General features: G+C 31.2%; 1 protein-coding gene across 4 annotated transcripts; it reads right to left on the bottom strand.

Moving 5' to 3' along the window:
- Nucleotides 1–2543: 2543 nt before the first annotated feature.
- LOC111375915 (bidirectional sugar transporter N3-like) lies at nucleotides 2544–4556 on the bottom strand. 4 transcript variants are annotated; one of them, XM_022998829.1, is made up of 6 exons: nucleotides 4379–4556; nucleotides 4116–4152; nucleotides 3548–3758; nucleotides 3306–3467; nucleotides 3081–3203; nucleotides 2544–2981 (listed from the first exon to the last, which is right to left on the bottom strand). In XM_022998829.1, the coding sequence occupies exons 1-6, from the start codon at nucleotides 4428–4430 to the stop codon at nucleotides 2688–2690; spliced, it is 879 nt and encodes a 292-aa protein (XP_022854597.1). In that variant the 5' UTR covers nucleotides 4431–4556; the 3' UTR covers nucleotides 2544–2687. The 4 variants fall into 4 exon arrangements, with proteins under 4 accessions (XP_022854597.1, XP_022854599.1, XP_022854598.1 ...); XM_022998831.1 differs by having other exon boundaries at nucleotides 3081–3200; nucleotides 4379–4554; XM_022998830.1 differs by lacking the exon at nucleotides 4116–4152 and adding an exon at nucleotides 3860–3896 and having other exon boundaries at nucleotides 4379–4542.
- Nucleotides 4557–15373: the final 10817 nt, after the last annotated feature.

The raw sequence follows: 15373 nt of genomic DNA, 5'->3' as shown, positions 1-15373 counted from the left end.
ATATTATCAAATAATTTATATTTTAAATTGGGTGAAATTACTATTTTTTCTTGCTACAAAAATAAAATAATCTTGGTTTATTTAATCATCAGGGACTTCCAAGCACACTAATTTTCCATAATATAATTCATCTATAAATATCCAAATTTTGATACCCAAGGCCCCATATATAGTTCGAACTGTATAGGAACAATAAATAATAAATTTTTAGAAATTATTTTATGACTTTTATTTAATTAATAATTTGATTATTTAGTAAAATATAATAATTTTATGTTAATATATTATCAGATAATATATATTTTAAACTTGGTGAATTTACTATTTTTTCTTGCTACAAAAATAAAATAATAAATTTATAGACTAAAAATAGCATTCGTTGTAAAGAAAATAGCTAGTATGTGCTTCATCCTTTTGGATGAATTTTGTTGTCACTTAGACAGTGTTAAAAGAAATAATAGTTCTTCGAAATTTTGGTCAACGGAAAAAAAAAATAATCGAAATTGAAAAATGTTATTGGTTTTAAAATTATTATGCTTCACTAAATTGTATCAGATTACAACATTTTATTTTAAAGTACTACTGAGCATCCCCTAGGTAAAAAAAAAAAAAGTTATGTATATATATATATATAGAAAAAGAAAAAAATGTCATGTTTTGTCTATTTTCTGCATTTTGAGTTTTTTAATTGAAAATACTCAAAACTAAAAAAAAAAAATCGTTTTAAGTTTTCAGTTATAAATTTTTCCTTATTTTCGGAAATGCATTTTCAAAAACCACATACCAAACATGTTTTGGACACTTTCAAAAACTAAAAACAAAAACCAACTTGAAAACGGTAAACCAAACATGCTCTAATCTACTACTTATAATATTATTCTAGAACATTAGGTATCAAGTAATACATATGTTTCTTTGTGGTCGTTTTAAGTTTTCAGTTATAAATTTTTCCTTATTTTCGGAAATGCATTTTCAAAAACCACATACCAAACATGTTTTGGACACTTTCAAAAACTAAAAACAAAAACCAACTTGAAAAAGGTAAACCAAACATGCTCTAATCTACTACTTATAATATTATTCTAGAACATTAGGTATCAAGTAATACATATGTTTCTTTGTGGAAACATTTTACATAATCCATAATCCAGGCCCTTGGCTCCTTGTTAAGATCCTATTTCCATCTTGTTATCTGAACGATGTCAAATTACTTTATCTAAAAGTTTAAATCGATTTAAATTTAATCCCAACTCGTACATGTAGGATTCGTTAACGAATCTTTGATAAATGTCAATTTGAGACTAGGTTTACGATCAATTAGCAAATTCGTCGATAGTTTGAGAAGAAGATATTTTCTTGAATATGGAATGTACTTTAGTAATATTTATGGTTCTGCAGTTATGCATTGCACGTGAAGAATTTACTTGTATATGTTAAATTTGATGAAATTAATGTGAAAGGGACATGTCCATGCGCATACGTTATTAATTTCAATCTAGCTATGGTAACATGTTAAAGTAAGTCAATTAGCAATAACTAGAAATGTTGTTAAGGTTTGTATACTAATTTGAACAACTATATTTTCTAGGGAAAATTGTACCATGGCAAAAAATACCAATTCCCCAATCCCCATGGTACCCACATCATTTGTGGTAAAGCTCGAGCTAAATTATGAGTTAGAAAATTTCTAACTTAAATGACACTTGACTCTTGATAACTTTAATATTACGAATCGAAATGATTTTATCATAAGAAGAGAAAATTCAAATCCCCGATACAGTAGCTTATAGTCACATGCTCTAATCCTTGAACTACATGTCCCCTGTATAATAAAATTGATTACTATTACTCAAGCGATATGAATTGATGTTTATTGGCTAATGAATCATACTTTCATTGCCTTTGACCTTCAAATCACGCTCTATTTGATCAATAACTAAGTTATCAACCTCAACATCAAGTCCACGAAGTATCAATCCCCAATGGATACCGATCTGATGAGATATTGCCATCGTAATATGATGAAATTACGATAATGCCATAGTACTATTCTTCTCCCTTTGCCCCCATGTTACTAAACCAAAGGGACTCTGATTAACTTCAGCCTTTAAGAAAACTTCCTAACTCATTAGGCAAGCTCTGCATAATGTGGCTTCTCAAAACTCGTTTTCCAAGGCTGTCTGCTCAATGCACGAACGTGCTATCGTTGTTGAAATGATCAAACTCAACGTCGAGCCAAATTCTTCCAATGTCCCTAGTGATCACAGATATCAGTATTAGTCGATGTCGCAGTCCATGAATGAATCGTGTAATGCGACAATTCATATTATTAACTTAATGAACTACTATTTTTGAATATACATTTATTAATACTGTGAAAGTATAGTAATATGATTAAGTAACGTTTTCAGATTTTTCTTACTACTGTAATTTTCTCTAGCTTGCCTTCGGTTCATATACGGCCTCAATCTTGTGTCCATTTTAACAAAAAATTCAATTAAATTCTATCAATTTCCATGAAACGGTAGAGAGAAACACAAGAGTAAAATTAAAAAGCCCCATTTTTACTGTTCATTGTACATTACATGAATTAAATTGACAGTAACATATTTCTTTTTATATATATTTTTTTATTTTACATCACAACTGGAGAGAGCAGGAAGGAAGAAGGGCAAGTAAACAGTGAATTAAGCGGCACAAACAATAAGTGTAGGTGCATCCTTCTGCACTTTCAATGGGCTGCAGGGTTCCATTTCCAAATTGATTGCACAAATTTCTTCATCCTTTTTCTCCTTTTTATCCTCGAAATTTTCACAGGTTTTTGAATCAACTGGATGGACTTCAGGGGTTCCTAGAAACTTAATGTTCATTACATGTTCTGGCAACTTTTTCTCTTCGATGACAACCGGCTTCGATTTCCTATAGATCCCATACAGCAACATCTGAACAAGTCCCAAAGCGAATCCAAGAACATTCGGGAGCTACATATCGAAAAAGAAAGATCGAATTGAAGTTAATTTTACATAGCCAGGATTGCATTTAATGATAATTAAATTACAACATTTTTTTTTTCAACTTACTGCAATACACAAATCTTTCTGAAGTACACCATAGGCAAACCACATGACTGCACTTAGTGTCAAGAAAAATGACAAGAAGAATGGCATGAATTCTACACTTCGAGTCCTGACAACTTGAAACTGCTTAAAACAAACGAACAAGATAAAAAAATTAGTGAAAATTTAATTTTATGGCCCAAAAAAAAAAAAAAAGGACTTGGGAACACGAATGTTCTTAATAATTACCACGATGCTCAATGGTGCTGCGAAGACACAAACGGAGACAGCCACGCAAATCCATCCAACCACATTAACGCGGATGTTACCATCGAAGATGAAATAGGAAAGGAGGAAAATTATTGCGAACACAGCAACATCAAGAAGGCTTAACAACTTGATCGTGTTGTACTGCAAAAATGAATTTATTTAAATATGAGCACTTTTAATAAATTAAAAGTAACTAAGAAGGATATATGTGGATGACGTACTCTAATATTTTTGGACGCGTACACAAGGTACAACGTAATATAAACTGTTTCTATAGCAAATCCAAATGAATTGATAGAGATAAGCAGAAGGGCATCTCCCTTCAAGAACGCGTAATACAACCATAGAGTCGATGAAAAGAGTGCTACAATGTATGGTAAACACTCGAACCCCATGGTAGATTTTTCTTTACAAATCTTTTTGAACGTTGGCCTGAAAATCAAATAAATATACATCATTTTAATACTCCATGTATATATATCATATAATTTTTTTTTTCTTTATAGAGATTAATAAAGGAATGTGATACTTACGCAGGAGCAAGATATACACCTATCGAAATGATGTTTCCTATAAAGAGAAAAGAAAAAGAAAGAACTTCCCATCAGTGTAATATACATGTAACTGGAATGTTATGAAATAAAGAAAAACGAACAAGGAAACTGTTGAACCACCTCCTCTTAAGCTTTTTAAAAACTAAAAACAACTATTTACTTAAAATTTAAACAAAAAAACAGTGAAGTATTTCTAATAATTAGTAGGAATCAAAAAAGAGAAGATGATACTTACGCAGGAGCAAGATATACACCTATCGAAATGATGTTTCCTATAAAGAGAAAAGAAAAAGAAAGAACTTCCCATCAGTGTAATATACATGTAACTGGAATGTTAAACGAACTAGGAAACTGTTGAACCACCTCCTCTCAAGCTTTTTAAAAACTAAAAACAACTATTTACTTAAAATTTAAACAAAAAAACAGTGAAGTATTTCTAATAATTAGTAGGAATCAAAAAAGAGAAGAAAAGGAGAAAAAATCAGTGTATATTATTACCTAAGATGCCAAAAGCAAACATCCATGGATGGTGGAGATCAAAAACTGCCATTTCTGATACTCAAGAAATTCTTAAAATTTATAGCCGAAGGGTCTCTGTGAAACCCTTTCTTTCTCACTCTCTCTATACTCTATAGCCACTCCCGAAATTTCATGTTGAATGCGTATGGAGGGAAGGGTATTTATATAGGTGAAAGTAAGAGAGGGTGCGGATTACGCTCATCTATGTTGCATGACAAGTGGAGGTGGCGTACGATAGAATCATTCGCCAAACTATGTATGGACTTCTAACCCTTCACGTGTCCCTGCATGAAATTAGCTTCTAAAAGCATTATTTGCAGTGAATTTGTTTGTTCAATTACCTTTTGTTACGAAGGGCGATTCGAATTTTGACGGCTACTATTTGATTAATAGTTAATACTAATGCAATCAAATATAAAAATTAAGGGTCCGTTTGGGAAGAATTGATAAATGATTTAATTTATAAGTAGATAAAAACGAGTGGTGAATAAGTAGATAGTACATGTATATTTAATCTGAAAATGAAGTTTTAACTATTTATATTTGATTTATAAATCTTGTTGAGGGGATGCTAAATAATACCACATGATTGAGCACTCCACTCAATTTTTCTAGATGAATGATTGATATACACAATCCATTTTATTTTTGATCGCTACTAGTCACTCATCATACTAGTGTATTGTTAAACAGTACTAGACGTGACTGTGATATAATAACCGAATCAAATATAAAATTAAACAGAACGACTTGAGAGTTCCCAATTTGTCGAGAAGAATAACAACTAAATTTTGAATGCTATAGTACAATTATGATACTAGTGCATCTTTAGATAGTATTAGACGTGATCGTGACAGGACAACTATGATCAAATATAGAATAAAATGAATGCGTATTGTCTAGAGCACCCAATTTGTAGAGAGGAATGACAGTTATACATGATTAATTTTGGATTTTTGACGGTTACAGTTCAATTATAATATTAATGTTTCTTTAGATAGTACTAGACGTGACTGCGACAGGATAACTTGATTAAATATAAAATTAAACAAAACAACATGATTGAGTATCGTTGAAGTGTCCAATATCTCAGGATGTATGAGTGAAATACACTATCTAATTTTTATTTTGTTTGCTACGGTTCAATTATATACTAATGTGTCTTTAGACACTCGAGACGTGATTGTAACAAGACAATTGAATCAAATATAAAATTAAACAAACTAACATGATTGCGTATCGTTGAGAGCTTCCAATAGATCAATACGTACGGATGATTAATATACTCGACCCATTTTTCATTTTACCAGTTATGGTTCAATTATAACATTATTGTATCTTTAATTAGTAATAGACGTGATTTGATTGTGACATGACGAGTAGATGAATTATAAAATAAAACAAAACGACACAATCGAGTCACGCTATCAGAGCAAGGGTGGGATGGAGAAGGTGAATTTTACGTTACACACCCATAAAGCATAGAACCTCGTTCTATACGTGAAGTTGTCTTCCACATAAATATAGCAGAAAACAGGCACCCTGGAATCGTTACCTTACTAAGTTTGTCTTTTTCTTAAATTCTATCACTATATATGCGTCTATACTTCTGTTTTCTTGATTTGTTTGCCAGTGATTATTGCACGATTTCGTGTGTATGCTGCAAAAAACGTTAGGAATTTTAAGGATTCTCGTGTTTTCTATACTATGAAGTTGAATTCCAACGGTGTAAAGCACGTTTGGCAAATAAGTCTATGTTTTATAAGTTAAGAGAACCACACAGATACGTGGTTAAAAATGTGTGGGAAGTGGGCCCGCAACAAATCAAAATTTAGTTAGGTATTTAACTTATTTGCCAAACATTTCGTATGATAAACGACTATATCCTATTATCTAGAAGTAATATGGTAATATTTATTTATTCTGGTTTTCGTTTAAATTTTGGAAATCTTTAGATAATCCATGTTTGAATCGAAATTTGATGCAAGCTCTTCCATTCTGAATCAGATAGATATTTTGACACCAATAATACGTCGATTTTGAATATAATCATAGAACTAATAAGCTAAACGTCAGCTTATCGGTAGGAAATGCTACTTGAGAGAAATCTAAAAATGCTTTTTATCCGATAAAATTAAAAGCATACGTTGGAATCGTTTTACATTAAAGATAATTTTGTACACTAAGATTTAATACTGCGTTGATGTAGAACCGACTAAAAATTTAATCTTTTGAAGATTTTTCTAATATTGATTATATACGGTAACACATAAGTGTTTTGCAATAGGACGAGAGGATTGAATTGCAGAATTGTCACTTTCAAGCAAATAATTGAGCTAATGATATGTTTGCATGATTGAAAAGAATGGATCGAAATCCATGCAGATCACTTTGTTGTATGATTAAATCAAGAATCGAGTGATCGATCAAACCAAATGGTGGAGCCTAAAATTTTTGTAACATTAAACATGTGGCTACTCTAATTGCTGATCTGGTTCAAATTTCTCCTCAAAACTTGGTAGAATTCTTTACACGGAATCCAAATAAATGAATGATTAGAAACTTAGGATCAAATGACACTTCAACATGTGTATTCGTACGAAGTATGATTTGTTCAATCCAATCTCTCTATTAAAGGCTATAAAGAAAATGGGGACATTAAAAACTATTCGCCTATTTGAGCTTCGTATTCTGGTTAAGAATGTATTTTTAAAAGTAAATTGATGGAGGATGCGTATCTGAAAAATAAGAAAAAGTTTTGAATTGACGTTTAATATTAATTTATTTAAAATTGCGTGGGTGAAAAGAAGAAAGAAAAAAATTGTATTTTAGAAATAATGAGGATCGAACAAAGACTATATATATTAGGTGATTTAATTTTGTAATTGATGTGAATAGCATCGATAAATCCAAATAAGTATCAAAATTAGGCCCCGTTTGAAAGCGATTTTGAGAATTGTTTTTTTGATTGTTAGGAGAAAAGTGGGGGTCACCTGTGATAGAAGAAGTCAAACTTTATTTTTGGAATAGTGAAATAACGGTCAAAAAATCAATTTTTTTTAGTGAAAAATCACTCCGAAACACCCCTTAAACTAGATTGGATCGTAATCGTTCGAAGTCGAGCTAATTATAGGGTAAAAGCTAAAAATTTGGAAATCACTAAAAAAAAAAAAAATCGAAAAATTGTCCAAAAGTGCAGCATTTAAAACAGAAAAGAAATGAATAGTTGGATGGTATTACTTTAACTAAATCGCTAAAAGTTTCCGTAGATGGACTTGTTTTGAGTTACGTCCTTTAATTGGCCACGATTTAAGCCTGTATTTAAGAAAAAACACACAAAAATCCTTTCGTGCATGGCACTCCACGTGTGTATTTACGTACTTCCTTTGAATGGAAGGCAATTGAAATTGAAATTATTAATTTAAGGGGAATGAACCCGTTAATTAATCAGATTAAAGCCTATTTTAATCGTAAGAAATCTTGGAATTGCCCATATTATCGGGGAGCCTGAATTTTCAATAGTTTGACCATTAACGGCACCAACACAATTTGGAAATAGAGTTTCTAAATTTTGTAAAAATAAAGAGTAATTCTATTTGCAATCACTCATCATCGCAATCGTCATACGTGACAGTTAGTGATTTAACACATTAATGTGGTAATATTTTATTACTTTCTATATCAACAATAATTTTGCCTGTATGGAAGAAAATAGAACTCACATGGGATGGACCCCATGTGAGTTTTATATTGAAAAAATAAAATCACTCACCCATGTGATGTGTGTGATCTGTATGTGTTCTATCAATTCGATTGTTGTATGTATAGTGTGGTTGATGTATCAAATTACTAACCGTCATATTTATGTTACGTAGGACAACTACGGTTGTGAATGATTACAAATAACATCATATATAAATTATGATAAAAGGAATCCTTTTCACTAGACACGTATGTTAGTCGAGCACTGACACGTCGCATGTGTTACAAGAGTTTCAAACCAGTAAGAAAAGGACACGTGGAAATCAATTAAAGAAAATACATGAACAAAGAAACGAGAAGTCGAGAATGAATTACATGATTTGGGGTCGTAGAGTAAAGAGAGCGATGATTGATTGATGTAAGTGAAAGTTAGCTAAAGATGATTAAAAATATCGAAATTAATGGAAGGGAAATGAGGACTAATGGCATGATTTTAGAGTGGGGCTTTAAAGATTGACTATTTGCAAAGAGAGGGCTTTTTTCTCAATATATATCTGCTGATGATGACGTTGCATTTCAATGATTAATATATTTGTCACTAGTCAATTTTTAGTGTAATGAATAAGTCATCTCTATTTATATGTTAATGAACATAAATTCTATTGAAATTATATTTTAATAGACTAGAATTTATTAAAAAATTAATGCATTAATTTAAATCGTTACATCTTATTATTAATAACATATTTCCCAACACTAGAATTAAATATTTTATTAGTGTAAATTAATCCAACAATTTATTGCTTGAAAAATATCGCTTTGTGAATAAATAAATTAATCATTAAAACAGCTCTAATAGAAAAACCGAAAAGGAAAGCTTGAAGCAATATTTCACTCTCGAAAGGAAGATTGATCATTAATAATCAAATGAAAAAAGGAAATACATTATCGAAATCATTTAGGCCCTGTTTGGTAGTAATTTTGAGAATTGATTTTTTGATTGTTAAGAGAAAAGTGGGAGTCACATGTGAGTGAAGAAGTAAAAAATGACATTTAGAATAGTAAAATAACAGTTAAAAAATCAATTTTTTGGGTAAAAAAGCACTACCAAACGGGTCTTAACATTATTTTGCCATATTTAGTTGAGAATTTAAAATTGTTCTTGAAAAAGTATTCTTGAGTCATAGCAGATCAAATTATAAAATAAAGCATACTTAATAAATATTGATATTGAAATTGATAAAGACTTCAAAATTATTCCGTTATAATTTTATATCGTTATTTGTTCCATCTATTGGTTCCTAGAGTTTCTCCTTGTGGAAATGAGGTTTTTATTTAATAAAAAATACCTAATATAATTATTAAAGGAAAGAAAGCATGGAATTTTGATTCCTAAACAACCTATATGATGCGTATATGAAACTAAAAATGAATATAAATAATTTTTGTATTAATTGAGAACAGCCATTTAAAGTTCCCGCACGAGGAAATTAAACTATGTACTCTTTGAAATAAATATATTTAAAAATAACTAATTCGATTGGATCAACTCTAAATCCTATTAATTTGGATAGTTTACGTCTAATTCAATAAGCACCGTTACTTAGTTTATACTAAACAATGATGACAAGACACCTTGATTATCGACAAAGTTAATTAAATTCATGGGATTCACAGAGAACTCATCCTTGAACAAATTTTTTATAAAACTTAGAACCGCCTCGTGTTTTAAAGCATGTATATCCCAATAATTGCTTCTTCTTCCAATCCTATCATTTTTTATTTGCGACTATTATACTCATTATTTTTTATTTTTAGTTTTTTCTATCAAGGAAAATAGGGAGTTTCTATATTATATAAAAGTAAGTCATACAAAAATTATGATTAAAAAAAAAATATCTTTAGCATCCTTTTTCAGTAGACACGTAAGTTAATTAAATATTGATACGTTTCATACTTTACGAGAGTTATAGAATCGTGGAAGTCATTAAAGAAGAGTAAAATCGTACAATGATAAAATTCATGAATGATAAGAAGTCGAGGATAGATTACATGATTCAAGATTGTAGAGTAAAAAGTGATGATTGATTTACAGTGGTAAGTCGGCAAAATATAGATACATAAAAGTTAGATAAAGATCATTAAAAAGTTAAAACATAGGATGACGAAATTGATGAGTAGGGAAACGAGGACCAATTACAAGATTTTGGGGGTGGGGATTTAAAGGTTGAGAATGATAGAAAAGGTCCATTCTTTATTTGCAAAAAGAGTCTTTTTCCTCAATTACCTGCGGATGATGACGTTGCATTTCAATGATTAATGTATTATAGACACTAGTCAATTTAGGACCTGGCTTCTATTTTTATTTTGGCTTTTTATAGAAGAGGTTTTGAAGAAAAATATATTAATTTTTGTTTGAAAATTAATCTTTAAAAGAGCTTTCAACTCTAAAAGTGTTTTTAGAGAAAGTTACGTTGGACCAACTTTCTTTAAAAACTCTTCTAATTAAAAGAAATATTTTCATAAAAATAGTCAAACGGTTCAAAAACTTTTTTCGGTGTCAAAAGTTCCTTTAATTTTTCAAAAATTATGCTAAATGAGCCCTTAATGTAATGTATAAGTCATCTCTATTTGTGTTGATGAACATATATTTCATTGAAATTATATTTTAACAGATGAGAATCGATTAATAATTTACACATTAATTTAATTCATCACTTAATAACATATTTTCAAGTGTCAATGCTAGAAGTTAATATTTTATAATATAAAATAGTCCCACAATTTCTTGCTTGATAATCATCGTCTTACCAATAAATAATTTAATTATTAAAACAGCTCTAATAGGAGGAAAAAGATGACAGATAAAACAGCTAGTGATATTTCAACCTTGAAAGGAGGATGTGTAATTTTAAAAATGAAAAATAATTCCTTTTTAGTAAAAAAAATTAAAAAGGCTTTGCAATGGACGTTGGAACCTACAATCACATATAGAAGCCTTGGAATTGAGGGCTCAAGAAGCAAAGAAAAGAAATCTCAGTCTGAATTCTGTGCTGCTAAAATTTGTTGACCATTACGTCAGTTTGAGGTTGGCAGTTTGTGAAGAATGGCATAATGATGTTGGGCTGGACTCTTTGAATCTGATGGGCTTGTGGGCCGAATCCTTAAATGTTGAATTGATACTGATTTGCTTCTTGGCCAAAAATGTGTCGCTGATTCTCTTTTATAAGAACAAATGTGTCTGATCTTGCTAAGTGTCACCTTCTGCACCGTTGGATGGAGACCTTCTAGTGCCTTCGATATTTAATCCAGATTAGGGTTTGAGATGCGAGACTTTTCATTATATCTTGTCTCTTGAACTCTCTATCTGGGTTCTTCGTTTTCTCTCTATTGCAATTTGAAATAAGCCCTTGTTGATGAGATTATTTCCAACCATTTTTTATAGATCTTGAGTGATTTGTATAGGCCTTTTATCTGTCATTCTTGAGTGAATGTTGTTTTGTATTGTGAGGTTTATTTGGTAGAAATCTTGTGAGATTTCATCTAAGTGCCATGGAGTCTTGTACTGGACAGTTTGTTTGATTCCATTGATACAGTGATATCCTTCTGGTGACGGAAACTCAAAAGAGAATTAGGAACTCCGATTCTGAACCTCTTGCTTTGGGGTGAAAATCGTCGTGTTCCTTTATTTTCTTTCGATTTTCTACTTTAATTTTTCATAATTTTTTGTTGAGCTTTAAAGTGGATAAAATTTGAACTACTCGTAACAGTGATATTAGAGCGTTTAAACGGTGGTTCTTGGCTCCAGTTTGGAAGATCTGAAAGTTTTTGCACCTGTTCGGTAGATCTCTGTTTTTTTCTTGACCCTAATAAAGGGATTTGGTGAGTTCGTTCCAATTTTTGGAGTTACAGTTCACAATACTGGCTTGTTTTCTAAGATACTTGCAACCGTGGTCAAATCTTTAAATTGAAGACATCTCTTAGCAATTCCTTTGTTCAGGAACCTTTGAGTTGTCTGGAATCTAAGGGTTGCCTTTATTTCAAGTCAACTATTTAGACCTTTTACTTCATGTTCTTGCATGTGTTCTGTAATACTATATATAGCATGTTGTGACTTGTACACTTGTTACTTGATATTCTGGTTTTTGAGTAAACTGTTTAATTCTTGGTAAATGAACTACTGAGATCATACTGAATAATCTATACCATACAACCTATTTGTTGTTTGTACACTTTAAATTGGTTTACTGTGTATGATATCTAAGTTCTTGCAAGTTGTATCTACTGTTGAAGGCTTGTGTGATCTGTCTGCATTGTTGACATTCAAATTGTGTTTTGATCGTCACTACTAAAGTTGAACTGGACATCTTTAATGGTAAAGGAGACTTTAGTCTCTAGCGTCAAAAAATGAGAGCCCTTTTACTTCAACAAAAATGTGCTAAGGCTATTGATGAGTCATGGCCAAATGATTTGGAAGAAACTAAACTGAACTTGATGAAACTGCATGGAGCTCTATATTTTTTCATTTGTCTGATAATGTGTTAAGAGAGATTGGTGAGACAAAAACTACTGCTGAATTGTGGAAGAAATTGGAAGATACCTATTTGAATAAATTCATGTCTAATAAAGTGAATCTTCTAAAACAACTTTTTGGTTTTAAATTGAACCCTTCTTTTGATCTTGAGGCGAATATTGATAGTTTTAATAGATTATCTCGTGACCTAGCCGACTGTGATGAGAAACTCTCAAAAAATCAACTGGCTATGGTCTTCTTAAATTCAATCACTGATAAATATAATGATGTTAAAAATGCAATTGAATATGTGAGGGAGACTCTAACTACAAATGTGATAATAAATGCTTTAAAAATCAAAGAGTTAGAGGAAAAATATGAGAAGAAAGGATCTGTCAGTAGTGAAAATTTGATGGCTAAGTCCAAATCAAATCCAAATCCAAAGAATGTCAACTTTAATAAAAAACAAAGACACAAGAAGAAGGTGACTTTAACGATAAAATGAAAAACAAGGCAAAGGGTAAAAAATATTTTTATTGTCTAGGTGGAGATCATTTTATCAAAGATCGCCACAAGAGACTTAATGATTTGAAGAATAAGTCAAAAGATGATGGTGGTGCTGCCTTGGCCTACAATAATGAGTCCAACACAGATGAACTATATGTTGTTGTTCACAGTCCACCTAGTCAAAAGTGGATTCTTGACTGTAGTTGCACCTTTCACATGTGTCCTAAAAGAGAATGTTTTTTGAGTTTAAAAATGTTCATGGAGGCCAAGTTTTTATGGGTAATCACATGTCCGATCAAGTAAAAGGCATAAGAACTATCACCTTAAGGGTTAAAGGTAATGATGAATTGATTCTACAAAAGGCCAGGTATGTCCTTGACTTACAAAGAAATCAAATTTCCTAGATGACTTGAAATATAATATTGTGATTAACAAGGGATACATTAAAATCTTGAGGGGCTCTCAACTTGTTACTGAAGCCCCCAAGAGATATGGGCTTTATATTTTACATACTCAAAACTATTTTGATTCCACATTAGCAGCAATCTCTGTCCTTAGGAGTGGGCATTTTAACCGGAATCGAATCTTCCGAACCGTTTCGATTTCGGTTCTTAAAAAAAAGGAATTGAAATCGAAAATCGAAAATTGATTGGGTCTGGGTTGGTTTTTGGTTCTTGAATTGGAACCATGGGTAACCGGATGGAACCAACTTCGTTGTAATTTTTTTTAATAGTTAAATAGATTGCATAAAAAAATTACGAAATTTGATATTTATAGACTATAACTTAAAAACTAAATGGGCTCCTCAATTCAACCTAGAGAAAATATTAAGTCCAAATCTTTTGGCTCATCTTAGTTACAACATCCAAATATATAAATCTTGCCCAAAAGGAATTTGCCCACTGCCAAACCTATAAAGAATTACAATCCTCTGCCTGCTGCCTCCTTTCCCAATTCCTTTTTGGTGTTCTCTTCCGTCAAACAATGGCTTCGTCACCAGCACCAACACCACAGATAACCAACTTGTAATGAAAATAAAATCTGAATATGAAAATAAACGTATAATGAAAAATAATATGCTAACTTGTCAGCGTCTATGTTGAACAGTTTTTGCCACTCTTTTTAATTACTTTAAAGAGGAGTTGGCGACTTATTCTATTTGTGTTTAATGGTTCTTTGTACTCCACGTCTTCATTGCATCCATTTATCAAGAAATCTGAACAGTTTTTCTTGCAGCCATGATCTTATAGTTCACCTTTTTTTTTTATTTGCAATGTGATGAATTGGGATCAAAATGTTGGAGCTTAATGGATTAATAAATAATCCCAATTATTGATTAAACTTGAAAGCTATTAATAACTAATCTCAGTACTTAATGGATTATTAATCGGTGATTTAATAATTACCTTTTCTTCTAGTATTGACATATTATTTGATTTTTTATAACCATGTAGTTGAAATTCAAAGGACGCTGGGCTCAGCTTTGTTTTCTAGATTCATTTGTCGTCAAATATCAATTTCATCAATCAAAATTCTCAAGCTGTTGATTGATTTATGGATTCGTTCAAGTCTAAGTTTATCTTCAAGTCTCTATCATGCAACAACTAGTAATATTACTTGTGGTGTGCCTTTACTATTGTTTTCTATTCAATATCAAACGTCGTGGTGTGCCTTTATTATTTTTTCCCTCTTCAAATTAAATTTGTTACGGGTTATGGTAAAACAATTTAATTTTTGTAGATGTATGATGAGACACTTGGAATTAAAAAGAGAACAAAGACAAGATCAGCAATTTTGTTGAGATTTACTAAGGTAGGTAATGGAGAAACATCAAAATGCAATTATTGTGGAAAAGTCCTTCAAAGTAATTCAAAAGGTGGTACTTATAGTATGTGGAAGCATTTGGATAGTTGTCATGCATATAAGGCTAATTAGTTTGGTGACCAACAAAAGACCTTAACTCGATAGAGTAATGATGGTGGTAATGGTGATGGTAACATGTTTAATCTTACAACATCGGTGTATAATAGAGAAGAATGTAGAAGATATCTAGTTAGGATAATTATAATTGATGATTTGCCCCTTTCCTTTGTAGAGGGTATGGGTTTTAAAGAGTTTGTGCAAAAACTCAATCCCAAGTTTGATATCTCTTCTCGAAGAACAATTGCTAGGGATGTGCTCTATCTTTATAGCGAGACAAAGGAATCATTGAAGAATAAACTTATTCAGAATAGGCAAAGGGTTGTTCTTAC

The sequence above is a fragment of the Olea europaea genome, unplaced genomic scaffold, assembly GCF_002742605.1.
Source record: "Olea europaea var. sylvestris unplaced genomic scaffold, O_europaea_v1 scaffold1431, whole genome shotgun sequence".
Taxonomy (NCBI): Eukaryota; Viridiplantae; Streptophyta; class Magnoliopsida; order Lamiales; family Oleaceae; genus Olea; species Olea europaea.
Note: the sequence above shows the minus strand (reverse complement) of the source record. Positions and strands in the feature narration are given on the sequence as shown.

Excerpts from the sequence above, each read along its gene's own strand:
- LOC111375915 (XM_022998829.1), bottom strand. The coding sequence starts at position 4,430 with ATGGCAGTTTTTGATCTCCACCATCCATGGATGTTTGCTTTTGGCATC. Across the intron at positions 4,153-4,378 it reads GTTTGCTTTTGGCATCTTAG|GAAACATCATTTCGATAGGT; the intron begins GTAATAATATAC and ends TTCTCTTTATAG. Across the intron at positions 3,204-3,305 it reads CAGCACCATTGAGCATCGTG|CAGTTTCAAGTTGTCAGGAC; the intron begins GTAATTATTAAG and ends GTTTGTTTTAAG.